A 13,381-nucleotide genomic window follows, 5' to 3' on the forward strand; every position below is an offset into this window, starting at 1 on the left:
AATCCAGCAGTTGAAAGTTTGTTACCCTTAACAATGGTCTGGGATACATGAATGATGGCATTATGTTTCCAGGCCAGTGCTGAGTAAAGGAAAGAAAGAAGAGGATTTCATGTTTAGTTAAAGTATGTAGTCTTTTTTTTTTTAATTTTTTAAAAATGTTTTTATTTTTGAAGGAGAGAGAGAGCATGAGCAGGGGAGGAGCAGAGTGAGAGGGAGACATAGAATTTGAAGCAGGCTCCAGGCTCTAAGCTGTCAGCACAGAGCCTGATGCGGGGCTTGAACTCACGAACTGTGAGATCATGACCTGAGCTGAAGTCAGACACTTAACTGACTGAGCCACCCCGGTGCCCGAGAGAGTATGTAGTCTTTTTTTTTTTTTAATTTTTTTTTTTTTTTTAACGTTTATTTATTTTTGAGACAGAGAGAGACAGAGCATGAACGGGGGAGGGTCAGAGAGAGGGAGACACAGAATCGGAAACAGGCTCCAGGCTCCGAGCCATCAGCCCAGAGCCCGACGCGGGGCTCGAACTCACGGACCGCGAGATCGTGACCTGGCTGAAGTCGGACGCTCAACCGACTGCGCCACCCAGGCGCCCCGAGAGTATGTAGTCTTGATGTGGCATTGGGAGCAGTTTATCTTGAGGTCAGCTCCTGCTCTTTTTAGTTAATTTGATTTTGAGGTGTCCAGCTGGTGTATAGGACCAGATGTCAGGTGGAAACTTACTCAGCTGTGAGGTATATACCCAAGATTCAAGGATATATCCCAGAGACCCGAGTCTCTGAGGTTTGGCTGCCGACTGGGTAGTGAGGAAACCCTGGTATAGTCCTTTCCAGGGAGATTTGTGGGAAGTCTTTGTTCTTAAGGAGACTAAATTAGAAGGTGGGAGAAAATTGGAAATGTTAATTTGGAGAGTTGTAGACAGATATTTGAGGAAACTTAGAATTCAGGATCTAATCCAGTCACATGTATATAACGAAACCTCAAAGGCAATTGACAGGATTAGAGGCTAATCTAGGCAAAGGTACACAAACATAATTTTTCTCTCTACAGTTACCCCATTTTTTTCTTCTACAAAAGATAATTATAGTAAAACTAATTTGTTTGCATCTAACTTGGCTTGATTACTTACATAAATGTAGCAAGAATAGTGATGGACCATATAAGCTCTTTTTAAGGCTGTTTTGCTGAAACTTTTTATCTCGGGTGGGATTCTTAAAAGCCTCTGAGGCTAGGAAGCCAAGCCAAGCCAAGGACTGACCATCAGATTTTACTTGCAGTACTTTTCCAGTCAAAGCCTTGGCAACATTTCCAGTTGTGTCCTGTTATATGGAGAACATATTCTTAATGAACTTATGTAAATAACTGGGGGCACCTGGGTGGCTTAGTCGGTTGAGCGTCTGACTTCAGCTCAGGTCATGATCTCACAGTTTGTGAGTTCTAGTCCCTTATCAGGCTCTGTGCTGGCAGCTCAGAGCCTGGAGCCTGCTTTGGATTCTGTGTCTCCCTCTCTGTCTCCTTCAAAAATAAATAAACATTAAAAGAAAAAAAACAGCTAAAGTGCTATGAAGATAATACCTCAGGAGTTTCTGAATTCTGGATGGATCAAATGGGGAGAAAAAGTAAGTCTTTTATCTTTATTTACAATGGGGTACTTTACCAAATTGTAAGTCATAGGTAGCTTAAGAGAAAAAGTATATTTAAAGCTGGGGAAAACCCCAAAACATTAAAAAGCCAGCAATGTTTCAGGCGAAAAGTCATACAAATTTATAATATTCCTCCTTAGTTAATTCAGTCCCATATAATTAGTACTTTTTTTGCTTGAATCCAGTTTAGTTTATGATTTTAAAGCTTTCAGAACTCTGTACTTGTCAAAATCCTTTCCATGAATCTTCTCTTTTTTTTTTTTAAGTTTATTTGAGACAGAGAGGAAGAGAGAGAGAGAGAGAGAGAGAGAGAGAATGCACATGAGCAGGGGAGGGGCAGAGAGAGAAGGAGAGAGAAAGAATCACAAGCAGGCCCCATACTGTCAGTGCGGAGCCCCGATGCCTGGCTTGAACTTACAAACCATGAGGTCATAACCTGAACTGAAATCAGGAGTTGGACACCCAACCGACTGAGCCACCCAGGCATCCCTCCATTAATCTTCTTGACAATGAAACACTTTTGCAAAACATTTGAGTACAACAATAACTCTGTAAATGACAAAAGATTTTAAATCCCCATTGTTAAAGATCTGATGAGAGAGTTCATTACAGTGGAAACAACAAGGAAATTTGGTTATTTCTGTGATACACAACATTTTAAAATAACTGGAATTATGACAGATAACATTATATACCAGAGTGTATCAGATTTCTAAGAATTTCATACAATTTCTAGCATACTTATAAGGTATACATATACAAAGGTAACAGAAAGAAAGCTTAGTATTATTTTTTGATAATGCTTCCAATATAATGTAACATCAAATTAACATTACCTTTTTTAGAAGGAGAGAGAGAATAAATCTTTTGAGATATTCCAGAGACCCTCTGAAAAATCCCAAAGTTAAAAGAACTCCATTTAGGATTTGGTTTGGGGAAGTTTGTCAAAAATATCAAAGGTTTTAAAATACTTGGTCAGGTAGGTTATTGTGAAACAACAGTTATCCATCTAAGCATAGTGACCATAAAAGACTTGCAGGCAAATACAGAAAGTTACCTCATTGTAAAGAAACCCAACTAACAAAAACCAAAAAACCATAGCTCTTTTAACAGAGAGGATTTAGGGGGCACCTCAGTGGCTCAGTTGATTAAGTGCCTGGCTTTGGCTCAGGTCATGATCCCATGGTTTGTGGGTTCGAGCCCCGCATCGTGCTCTGTGCTGACAGCACAGAGCCTGGAGCCTGATTCCGATTGTGTGTCTCCCTCTCTCTCTATTGCTCCCCCACTCGTGCTCTTTGCCTCTCTCTCAAAAATAAACATTTAAAAAAAAATTTTTTTTTTCAACGTTTTTTATTTATTTTTGGGACAGAGAGAGACAGAGCATGAATGGGGGAGGGGCAGAGAGAGAGGGAGACACAGAATCGGAAACAGGCTCCAGGCTCTGAGCCATCAGCCCAGAGCCCGACGCAGGGCTCGAACTCACGGACCGCGAGATCGTGACCTGGCTGATGTCGGACGCTTAACCGACTGCGCCACCCAGGCGCCCTCAAAAATAAACATTTTAAAAAATTAAAAAAAAAATAGAGAATATTCAGCTTTCTTGAGTAATTAAACACCTGATAAAGTCAACACAGTAAATTATTTTGCCAGGACACACAATCTTTGTTTTCTCTGAAGATTACGTTAAGAGGTGAAGAAAAATCTTTCATACTCTCTTAGCAAGAGCAGACCAAGAGTCCAAGAAAACGTTGTCCTTTTAACAGAGAGACAGCCAAATTCTAATTTTGTACCAACTTACTTTTTATATTAAAGCTTATTTGCTTGGGGTGCCTGAGTGGCTCAGTCAGTTGAACATCCAATCTTGATTTCTCCTCAGGTCATGGTCCCAGGGTTGTGGGATTGAGTGCTGTGTTGGGCTCCACGCTGAGTGTGCATCTTGCTTAAGATTGTTACTCTCTCTCCCTCTGCCTCTCTCCCCCTCTTGTGCTCTGTCTCTGTCTCTCTCTCTCAAAGAAAAAAAGTAAAAAATATATTAAAAAGTTCATTTGCTTAATTAAATGTATTCTAATCTTAGCCAGTCATAACCAGCTTAAAATTCTTTTCTGAAGATTCCTTTTCTGCAAAACTTAGTGGCTTTAATTGCATATGTTAAAATTTAAAGCCTTCAAAAAGCCTGAATTTTTACTAAAAATAGAGAAGTAAACAGTTATGAACTATTAGCATTTTGTGGGGTGGCAAGCTTATACTTTTTATAATATCTAGAAAACATGCTTTCTCATAATGACTTTCTCGGTCTGACATAAAACATGTTATGTTATTGATCTCCATTTATTAATTACCTCCTGTATTTTGTGTTATCTATCCATCTATCTTAAACTTCACAAGTAATTATAGTTAGAATAATAGTATTTATTTATAACATATTATTATTTTTATTCCTTTCTTACTACATTTCTGTTTTCCTTCAATATTTCTTTTAGTGAAGGCCTATTGTTGATGCATTCCTTTGGTTTTGGTTTGTTTGTACAAATATTTATTTTACCTTTTGAAAAATTGTGATACATTAGCATACCATAAAATTCACCATTTAAAAGCATACAATTCAGTGTTTTTTTAGTATATTCACAACCATCGCCACTAATTCCAGAACATTTCCATCACCTTCAAAAAAAGCCCTCATTGGGTCACCCATTTTCCCCTACCTCTAGCCCCCTGGCAACCAGTAATTTGCTTTCAGTCTCAATGGGCATGCCTTTCATGGACATTTGATATAAATGGAATCATACAAAGTGTGGCCTTGTGTCTGGCTTCTTTCCCTTAACATAGTGTTTTAAAAGATTCATCCATGTGCTCATGTGTGTCAGTAGTTTATTCCTTTTCATTGTTCCATTGTATGGCTATGCCACATTTTGTTTATTCATTCATCAGTTGATGGACATTTGAGTTGTTGGCTTTTATAAATAATGCTTCTGTAAATATTTGTGTACAAGTTGTTTGGAACACAACAATTCATTTGGGTAAATGCTTTGGAGTGGAATTGCTGGGTCATATGATAGTTCCATGTTTAACTTTTTGAGGATGTGACAAACCGTTTTCCAGAGTAACTTTACCATTTAAAATTCTACCAGCACTGTATGATGGCTCCTGTTTCAACTTCATTTTTGAACAATATTTTCTCTGCGTATAGACTTTTAGGTTAGCTATTTCATCTTCCCTCATTTCTGTTAAGCTTTGAAGATAATGTGTCTTTTCCTGTCCTCTATCTGTTTTAACATTTTCTCTTTGTTTTTGGTTTTTAGGAGTTTGACCATGATTTGTGTAGGTCTAGTTTTTTTGTTATTTTGGGGTTGAATGAAGTTCTTAACAGTTGGTTCAATATTCTATGCGTTGTGTTTCATCGGTTTTAGAAAATTCTTGGTCATGAGGTATTCAAATATTGCTTCTACTTCCTTCTCTTTCTTCTGAGATTTCACTGTAGGTGTGTTAGACTTCTTAGGCATGTTTCTTATTATGTCTCTTGTGTACCTACTTTCTCCCCCACCCCTTTCTTTTTGGGTGTATTTCATTTTGGGTATTTTCTACGGACTTTTCTTCCAGTTTATTAATCCTGCCATTTGTTATGTCACATCTTGTAAACCCATCCACAAAGTTGCTAATTTGAGGTATTATATAGTTTAGTTTTGGGATGTACATTGAATTCTTTATTTTAAGGTCAGTTCTCCAGTGAGATTTTGTCTTAACCTATTTTGTTTTTGAAATATACAACTAATATGTGTTATCCATATGGGACTTTGGTGTAAATTCAAAAAAGGTCCTACTCTCTAGGCATAAGAATAACTTGGTGAGTGGAGAATAACTTTGTAAGACTTAAAAAGTGGTAGCCCCCTTCCTGTAGGCCATGCAGCTCTGGGCCAGGGGACAAAGGCTGGTTTTGTATCTCCCTTTTGTCTTCTCATCCAGACATACTTAGAAAGTGAACAGATTCTACAACTATATATATATATATATATATATACACATATATATATGTGTGTGTGTGTGCCCTAATATATAATAGTAAGCTATGCTCTGTTTTCAGAGGTTTTTTTTTCATATTTTGAAAAAAGCTAATATATGCATATAGTAAAATATCAGATAGTATAAAATGGAAATGTTGGGTACCTTCCTAATCCTTTCCAGTCCTGAAATAATTTTCTATTGAGGCAGTTACTCTACTGGTTTATGTATTGTTTCCGGCATAATTAGTCCATATATATTTAAGCATGTAACTGTATGTATGTTTATGTATTATTTCCTCCCCCCACCCCTTTTTTCATGGGATATAACATATTCTGTATTGCTGTTCTGCAACTTGATTCTTTTCTGTTTTTCCATATCAGTATGTAAAACCTGCCTCATTCTTTTGGCTGGGTTTGTAGTGTCAATTATTGATCTGATTATTTTGATGTAATGAAAACTGTTTTTCTGTTGTCTAACATTTAGGTTATTTCTAACCTCATGCTAATACAAATGATGCTGTTATGAATATCTTGCATATGTGACTTTGCTTACATAGGTAAATGTGCCTTCAGGATAAATTATCAGAAGTGGAAAAAATTTCTAGAATTCAAAGGATACGTACCTTTTGTAACTATTCCTTAGTTCTATAATGAAATCATATCATTTACCACTTCCATCAACAATGTATGAATGTAACTTTTTCTTTATTCCCCTTACTATGAAAATGTACTGATAATTTTTTTCCATTAGCATGAGAGAAGAAAAATAATATCTCAAGGTTTAATTTTCTTTTAAAATAACTGAAGTCATGGGGTGCCTGGCTGGCTCTGTTGGTAGAGCACGTGACTCTTGATCTCAGGTTCGAGAGTTTAAGCTCCATGTTGGACCTGGAGCTTACTTTAAAAGAAAAAACAAAAAAACTGAAGTCACACATTAAAAAAAATGTGCTTAAAAGCCATGTGGATCTCCTTTCTTATCTGCCTGTGCATATTCTTTGTCCATTGGATTTCTTATTTGTAGATTTTTATATAGTAAGAAAATTAGCTTTTTATTATATGTTGCAAAGAGTTTTAAAATTGATTTGTTACTCATATTTTCACTTTTTTTAAATTTATTTTTTCTTACTTAGGTATTTAAAGCTTTTATGTTGTCAGATTTATGTCTTTTATGTCTTTAGGTTGTGTTATAATTAGAAAGGCCTTCCTTAGCTTATATGATAAAAAATTCTTCTATATTTCATTTTAATAATTTAATAGTTTATTTTAAACATTTAATTCTTTGATTCATGTATCATTTTTTGATATAAAGGATGATAAGTATTTTTCTGTATCATTTGAATGCTCAAAATTTATAACTGGTCTGGAACTATTACAGTTTAGTAATTGTACGTGACTGAGTATTCTGAGCCTATTTCATTTATGTTATTGCCACTATCATTTCAAGATGAGTTTGTCAGAGGATCACTGAAAAATATCGACCATGTTAATATTTGTTGACATCCTTAAACTGTAAATACTGGAAATATATGAGAAAAGAAAGAATATTATAATCAGTGAATCTAACTAAATTAGTGATTCAGAAGTTTATTTTATTTTAGTTTATTTTTTTGAGAGAGAAAGAGCACAAGTGAGTGAGGGGCAGAGAGACAGAATCCTAGAAGGGATAGAGAGAGAGAGAGAGAGAGAGAGAGAGAGAGAGAGAAATAAGTGGGGTTCACCCAAAGTGGGATCATGTTTTTACCTGAAGTGGGGCTTGAGCTCACCTGACATGAGACTTGAACTCACGAACTGTGAGATCATGACCTGAGCCAAAGTCAGATGCTTAACGACTGAGCCACCTAGGAGCCCTGAAATTTGATTTTATTTTTTAAGATCTCCATGGTACTATCCACTCTGTTTCTGAATTTAATATGGCCAGTTGTTCCAAGTACTGTATATATAATCTGAAATACATGCAGGGGCCTTTTTTCCCCCCTCTCTGTCATGCCAAGTTTATTAATAGCAGAGAAGATAAAGAGGAACTAGATTATACTCCTTTTTTTAACCGTACACAAAATGCTATTTATTAGCCTCCTAAGGATAACACCATAACTAGCTTATTAGAAACAGGCATAGTTTGACAGTTTAGAAGCTTCTGTGGACACTTATTAGAGTGCCTTTTTCTTTTAAATTTATGGACATGTGGTGGTGGTGATTTAGTATTTATTTATAATCTAGTATTTATAATCTGTCTGCACTAGCACTTTTCCATGGTGTTTTACTTTGCTCTCAGAGGCTTTATTTAGTAGTTTATACCAGAGGGTTTTTGTTTGTTTGTTTTTTAAGTAGGCTCTACACCCAACATGGGGCTTGAACTCATGACTCTGAGATCAAGGGTCACATACTCTACCAACTGCGCCAGCTAGGCGCTCTAGTTTATAACAGAGTTTTAGCAACTTCCTGTCTGGGAACATACTCTACCAAAAAGATCCTTTGATCTCATATGTATGGTATCTCCTGTCTCAGATTCACAGTGTGTAAAATAAAAGCTCTGAGGTCTTCCACTAAAGCAGAAACTCATTTTCCTTGTTCCTCCAAGTATCGTGAGGACCTAGGGTTCTTAGGGGTGCATAATTTGGGAAATGTTACTTTATATTACTGTATATGGAGGTAGTGGAATGCAGAACTTTTCTTAATTTGATTCTTATTTGTGTTGGCATTGAACCAAATTATTACTCTGAGAAGTAGGGAGGGGATGCTCTAATAGTAGGATCATGTCTTTTTCACTTTTAAGCTACATTTGAAGCTAACCATTTTACTGTTAAAGGCTGTTATTTATATTTTTATGTCATACCCTTGAGTTTTCAAATATAGATTTGGTTTTCATAACTTATGGCTAGTACTGCCCTTATTTTGGACTCCTGATGACTATATTTTCCAAAATGAAATCAGTTTTTTTTTTTTTAATTTTTTTTTTCAACGTTTATTTATTTTTGGGACAGAGAGAGACAGAGCATGAATGGGGGAGGGGCAGAGAGAGAGGGAGACACAGAATCGGAAACAGGCTCCAGGCTCTGAGCCATCAGCCCAGAGCCTGACGCGGGGCTCGAACTCCCGGACCGCGAGATCGTGACCTGGCTGAAGTCGGACGCTCAACCGACTGCGCCACCCAGGCGCCCCTGAAATCAGTTTTGTACATTGTCAGTACCTCAATACGTTGGTTTGATGATGTGGATAAAAAAATTAAGAATCAAGACTCTTTAAAGGAAAATCCTTGTTTGGTAAATGTTACATAGTCCGTTAATTTTCAAACGGTATGTTTCATGATCATAATTTAAAACAGCAACAACAGACTAACCAGAATACAATCTTGGTTTGTCACTTCCAGTATGAGGAAGTTGAGAGATATAACTTGAACACTGATATTGGACATTTCTAGAATATATTTTATTATTATTATTTTTTAAATTTTATTTTATTTTGAGAGAAAGAATGCACAGTGAGAGAGAGGGAGAGAGAATCTCAAGCAGGCTCTGCATTGCCAGCACAGAGCCCAATGCAGGGCTCGAATTCTCAAACTGTGAGATCAGGACCTGAGCTGGAAACCAAGAGTCGGACACACAACTAACTGAGCCACCCAGGTGCCCCAAGAATATTTTTAATGTTTCAAATTGTCATGGAAATCTAGTTCATGATATTCCTGTAAACAGGAAAAATAGTAATTGTCTGTGTGAAGATTAGCTCTGCTTTTTTCCTCCTTTCTGTGGAATTTGTCCTTTGTCCTCTGTGAAGAGTCTGGTACTTTTTAAGTATTGGTTGTGTTACATCTCAGATCTGTCCTCTTTTTTTTTTTTTTTTTTAAGATTTATTTATTTAAGTGATCTCTATACCCAACATGGGACTCGAACTCATATCCCTGAGATTAAGAGTCACATGCTCTACCACTTGAGCCGGCCAGGCACCCCTGTGTTCTTTTGAATGGAGGGACTTAGTCTTAAAGAAAGACGTGAGGAAGAAAATTATACTTTACACTTTTTGTTTTAATTGTACTCAGGGCAAGTCTGCTTAGAATTGCAAACTGTCTCTCTGGATACTGATGTCTTAAGTTTCTTCTCTTGGCACTCTGATGCAGTTCCTAATTTTCCTATTTTAAAAATAAGTAACGTTTGACTCATTCACTCCCTTTGGTTTTAAGGTCAGTGTTATTAAGTCATAGGAAACTTAATGATTTGGAAGAAATCAACATAAAAAACGGGTCTTAAATTGCCAAGATACAGTTTACGGCAGATATTTTGTTTTTCTTTTTGGTGATTTCCAAAAACTGGTGTTTGTCTTTGAAATTCCATGGTAGAAGCCCAATTACCAAATTTGTCAGTCTAAAAGATTCATTGATACATTAAAATTTATGTTTTTAAATTTTTTAAATATTTTAATTTTAGAACTCACATATACTTACTGTATAACATTTGGATAAGAAAGGTAACTCTGGGGTGCCTGGGTGGCTCAGTTGGTTGAGTGCCTGACTTCGGCTCAGGTCATGATCTCGTGGTCTATGAGTTCAAGCCCTGCGTTGGGCTCTGTGCTGACAGCTCAGAGCCTGGAGCCTCTTTCAGATTCTGTGTCTCCTTCTCTGTCTGCCCCCACCCCTCCTCTCTCTCTCTCTCAAAAATAAATAAACATTAAAAAAATTAAAAAAAAATAAAGATAACCCATAATTTTATATCCAGAGATAACTTAGCATAGTTATTATTTTCATCATTTATTTCATTTTTGAGTGCAACTATCTTAATATAGTTTAGATCATGTTTTCTGTATTGACTTGTATTTGTATTTTTTCCCTTAATATAAATAACTTTATGCACGTGTGTATGTAATCTCTACACCCAACATGTGGCTTTAACTCAGGTCCCAAGATCAAGAGTCTCATGCTCTACTGAGTGAGCCAGCCAGGCACCCTCACTTAGTAGAACTGTAAATTGCCAGGAAAAAGTCTAAGTATTCTTTTGCATTCACTCATTCATTCATTCATTCATTCATTCATTTATTCAGTCATTCTGTCAATCCAAAAAATATAAATATAAATATGCATGTTTTTTTTTTTTAATTTTTTTTTTTTTCAACGCTTATTTATTTTTGGGACAGAGAGAGACAGAGCATGAATGGGGGAGGGGCAGAGAGAGAGGGAGACACAGAATCGGAAACTGGCTCCAGGCTCCGAGCCATCAGCCCAGAGCCTGACGTGGGGCTCGAACTCCCGGACCGCGAGATCGTGACCTGGCTGAAGTCGGACGCTTAACCGACTGCGCCACCCAGGCGCCCCATAAATATGCATGTTTTTTAAAGTTTGTTTTGAGAGAGAGAGGGAGAGAGAGAATCCCAAGCAAGTTCCTCCGTGAGTGCAGAGCCTGATGTAGGACTCGATTTCATGAACCACAAGAACACAACGTGAGCAGAGATCAAGATTAGGATGCTTAACCAACGGAGCCACTCAAGTACCCCTAAATATGTATGTTTATAACTATATGTATATATATAAAACAGATACATATGTATATATATATATATGCATATATATATACATATATATATATATGCACATATATATACATATATATATATATATATATGCATTCAAAGTACTATGTTGGCTGCTTCTTTGAAAGGTTATTAACTTTCAGGCTACAAAAGTTTACTATATAAAGCAGACCATGAAGAATGTTCTTTTATTTATTTATTTTTACTTTTGAGAGAGCACAGGCAGGGAAGGGGCAGAGAGAGAGGGGGACAGAAGATCTGAAGCAGGCTCTGCGCTGACAGCAAGAGCCAGATTAAGGGACTTGAACTCACGAACCGTGAGATCATGACCTGAGCCGAAGTCAGACGCTCAACCAACTGGACCACCCAGGCACCCCAGAATGTCCCTCTTCTCTTGAAATTCAGACAAAGAAACCCTCTGGATTATCTGACAAAGTTTCTTTGTTTGTAGATTCCTCTCTTTGGTGCTAAGACTATTGGTCGGAGAAGTCCTGATGGACCAGTGTTGAGCAAAGCTGAATTTGTTGAGAAAGTTCGTCAGAGTAACCAGGCCTGTCATGATGGAGATTTTCATACAGCTATTGTTCTGTACAATGAAGCCCTGGCTGTTGACCCTCAGAACTGCATCTTATACAGCAATAGATCTGCAGCCTATATGAAAATCCAGCAGTATGACAAGGCACTGGACGATGCAATCAAAGCTCGACTTCTCAATCCCAAATGGCCAAAGGTAGAAATTTCATTTACTTTCACAGAATCTTTTGTGCTGATTTCTTATTTTAATGTAACATTTCATTGAATTTGCAGTTGTTAATATTTTGATACTCTGTACTTCAGCAAAATGTTGAATGGCCTCATTGAGCTGGTATGGTAGTGAATGGCTTCCTTTTTTATGCTTTGTAATAGTGCTCTCCATGTTCAAGTTTAATTCTTTTCCTGTATGTTTGAAATTTGAAATTTTTTTCTACTCAGCTTCTTGATAGGATACATTTTAGTCATTTATATATAGGTTTCCACATCTCCTTTTTACACAGATGTTTTAGATGGAGATGTTTTTTTTCTTTGAATTTAAAAGAATTAATTTTATTCTGTCAATCATTGCTTGTTTTCAGAATGGTATTTAACCAGAAAAACTTTTTTTCCTAATACATCATTTTAATTATCTATGTTCCCTTGGATAGTTTAAGGTTTGAATGATCTTTGTTTTGTATATACTTTATTTTCAGTGTGCCTGTTTGCCGTCTAACCCCCATTAAGATGTGCTGAAGTGTTTGAGATCCTTTTTATTGAGCCACGAAACCATTTGGTACCATTTTTGGCTTTCTGTTGCATTAACAAAGGCTCATGGATATTTGCTAGAGATTTAAAAAATATTCTTACTGTCTTATTAACGCTATAGTTATATTAATTTATACTTTAACTGTGGTAGGTACTTTTGGCCTCGTTCAGTGGAATTTCCAGTATTGCTGCTGCCTCATGAATTGTTTAGTATTGTGTAATTCCCTAACAGAGTTGTTTTGTAACTATAATTACTGCAAATCAAACAAAATCTATTTTAAAAAATTGTTATAGGACACCACTTGGGGGTTAGAATGCTGTTTTCAAAGGACAGACCCAGGTTCAAATTCCTTCTCTTTTGTTAATGGCTCTCTTTTGTCTGGCTTTTGGTAAATTTCTTAACCTCTCTAGGGTTAAGATAAATGGAATAATAATACCTATCTTGTGAGGCCATTTAAGAGTCAGAGATAATTTGTTACTTGTACATAGTATGCATTTGATAGATAATAGCTATGATTGTGACATTTTTATTGAAGGTACAAGTAAGTAAGTTATTCTAGCAAAGCTTGGCATGTGTCTTCTCTTTCTCTTTCCCTTTTTCTTTTAAACCTGTGGTTGATTGCAACGAGCCTGATAAATAGCTTAATTCTCAAATTAAGTATTTCCATTCTTTCCTTTTTTGGATCCACTTATTTTATGTCCTTCCTATATTTGTGAACATTTTAAAACTTTCATCTTTTTCCTTTTTCTGTCATTCTACTTTCTTTTGTCACCCTCTTGCGATTTAGCACACACACACAAAATAGCTGAAAAAGGTGCATTTTTATGATTATAGATAAAACAAATCAACCTTTTAAGGTAATCTTATCAAGTCTTAGTCTCTGATGTTTTTCCCCGTATGATAAGTGAAGTTGTTCTATGTTTACCATTTGCATTAATATTTCAGC

The 13,381-nt window shown here is 36.4% G+C and overlaps 1 protein-coding gene across 5 annotated transcripts in view; it reads left to right on the forward strand.

Moving 5' to 3' along the window:
• TTC28 (tetratricopeptide repeat domain 28) overlaps window positions 1-13,381 on the forward strand; it is a 635,539-nt gene that overhangs the window by 27,840 nt on the left and 594,318 nt on the right. For 4 of the 5 annotated variants that reach the window (XM_047827138.1, XM_047827139.1, XM_047827140.1 and 1 more), the window contains exon 2: window positions 11,608-11,886. The exons of the other annotated variant lie outside the window; for it this stretch is intronic. In XM_047827138.1, the coding sequence (XP_047683094.1) occupies window positions 11,608-11,886 (279 nt within the window). The remainder of the gene's footprint in view (window positions 1-11,607; window positions 11,887-13,381) is intronic. 5 annotated transcript variants of the gene reach the window in all.

Source organism: Prionailurus viverrinus, chromosome D3 (assembly GCF_022837055.1).
Source record: "Prionailurus viverrinus isolate Anna chromosome D3, UM_Priviv_1.0, whole genome shotgun sequence".
NCBI lineage: Eukaryota > Metazoa > Chordata > Mammalia > Carnivora > Felidae > Prionailurus > Prionailurus viverrinus.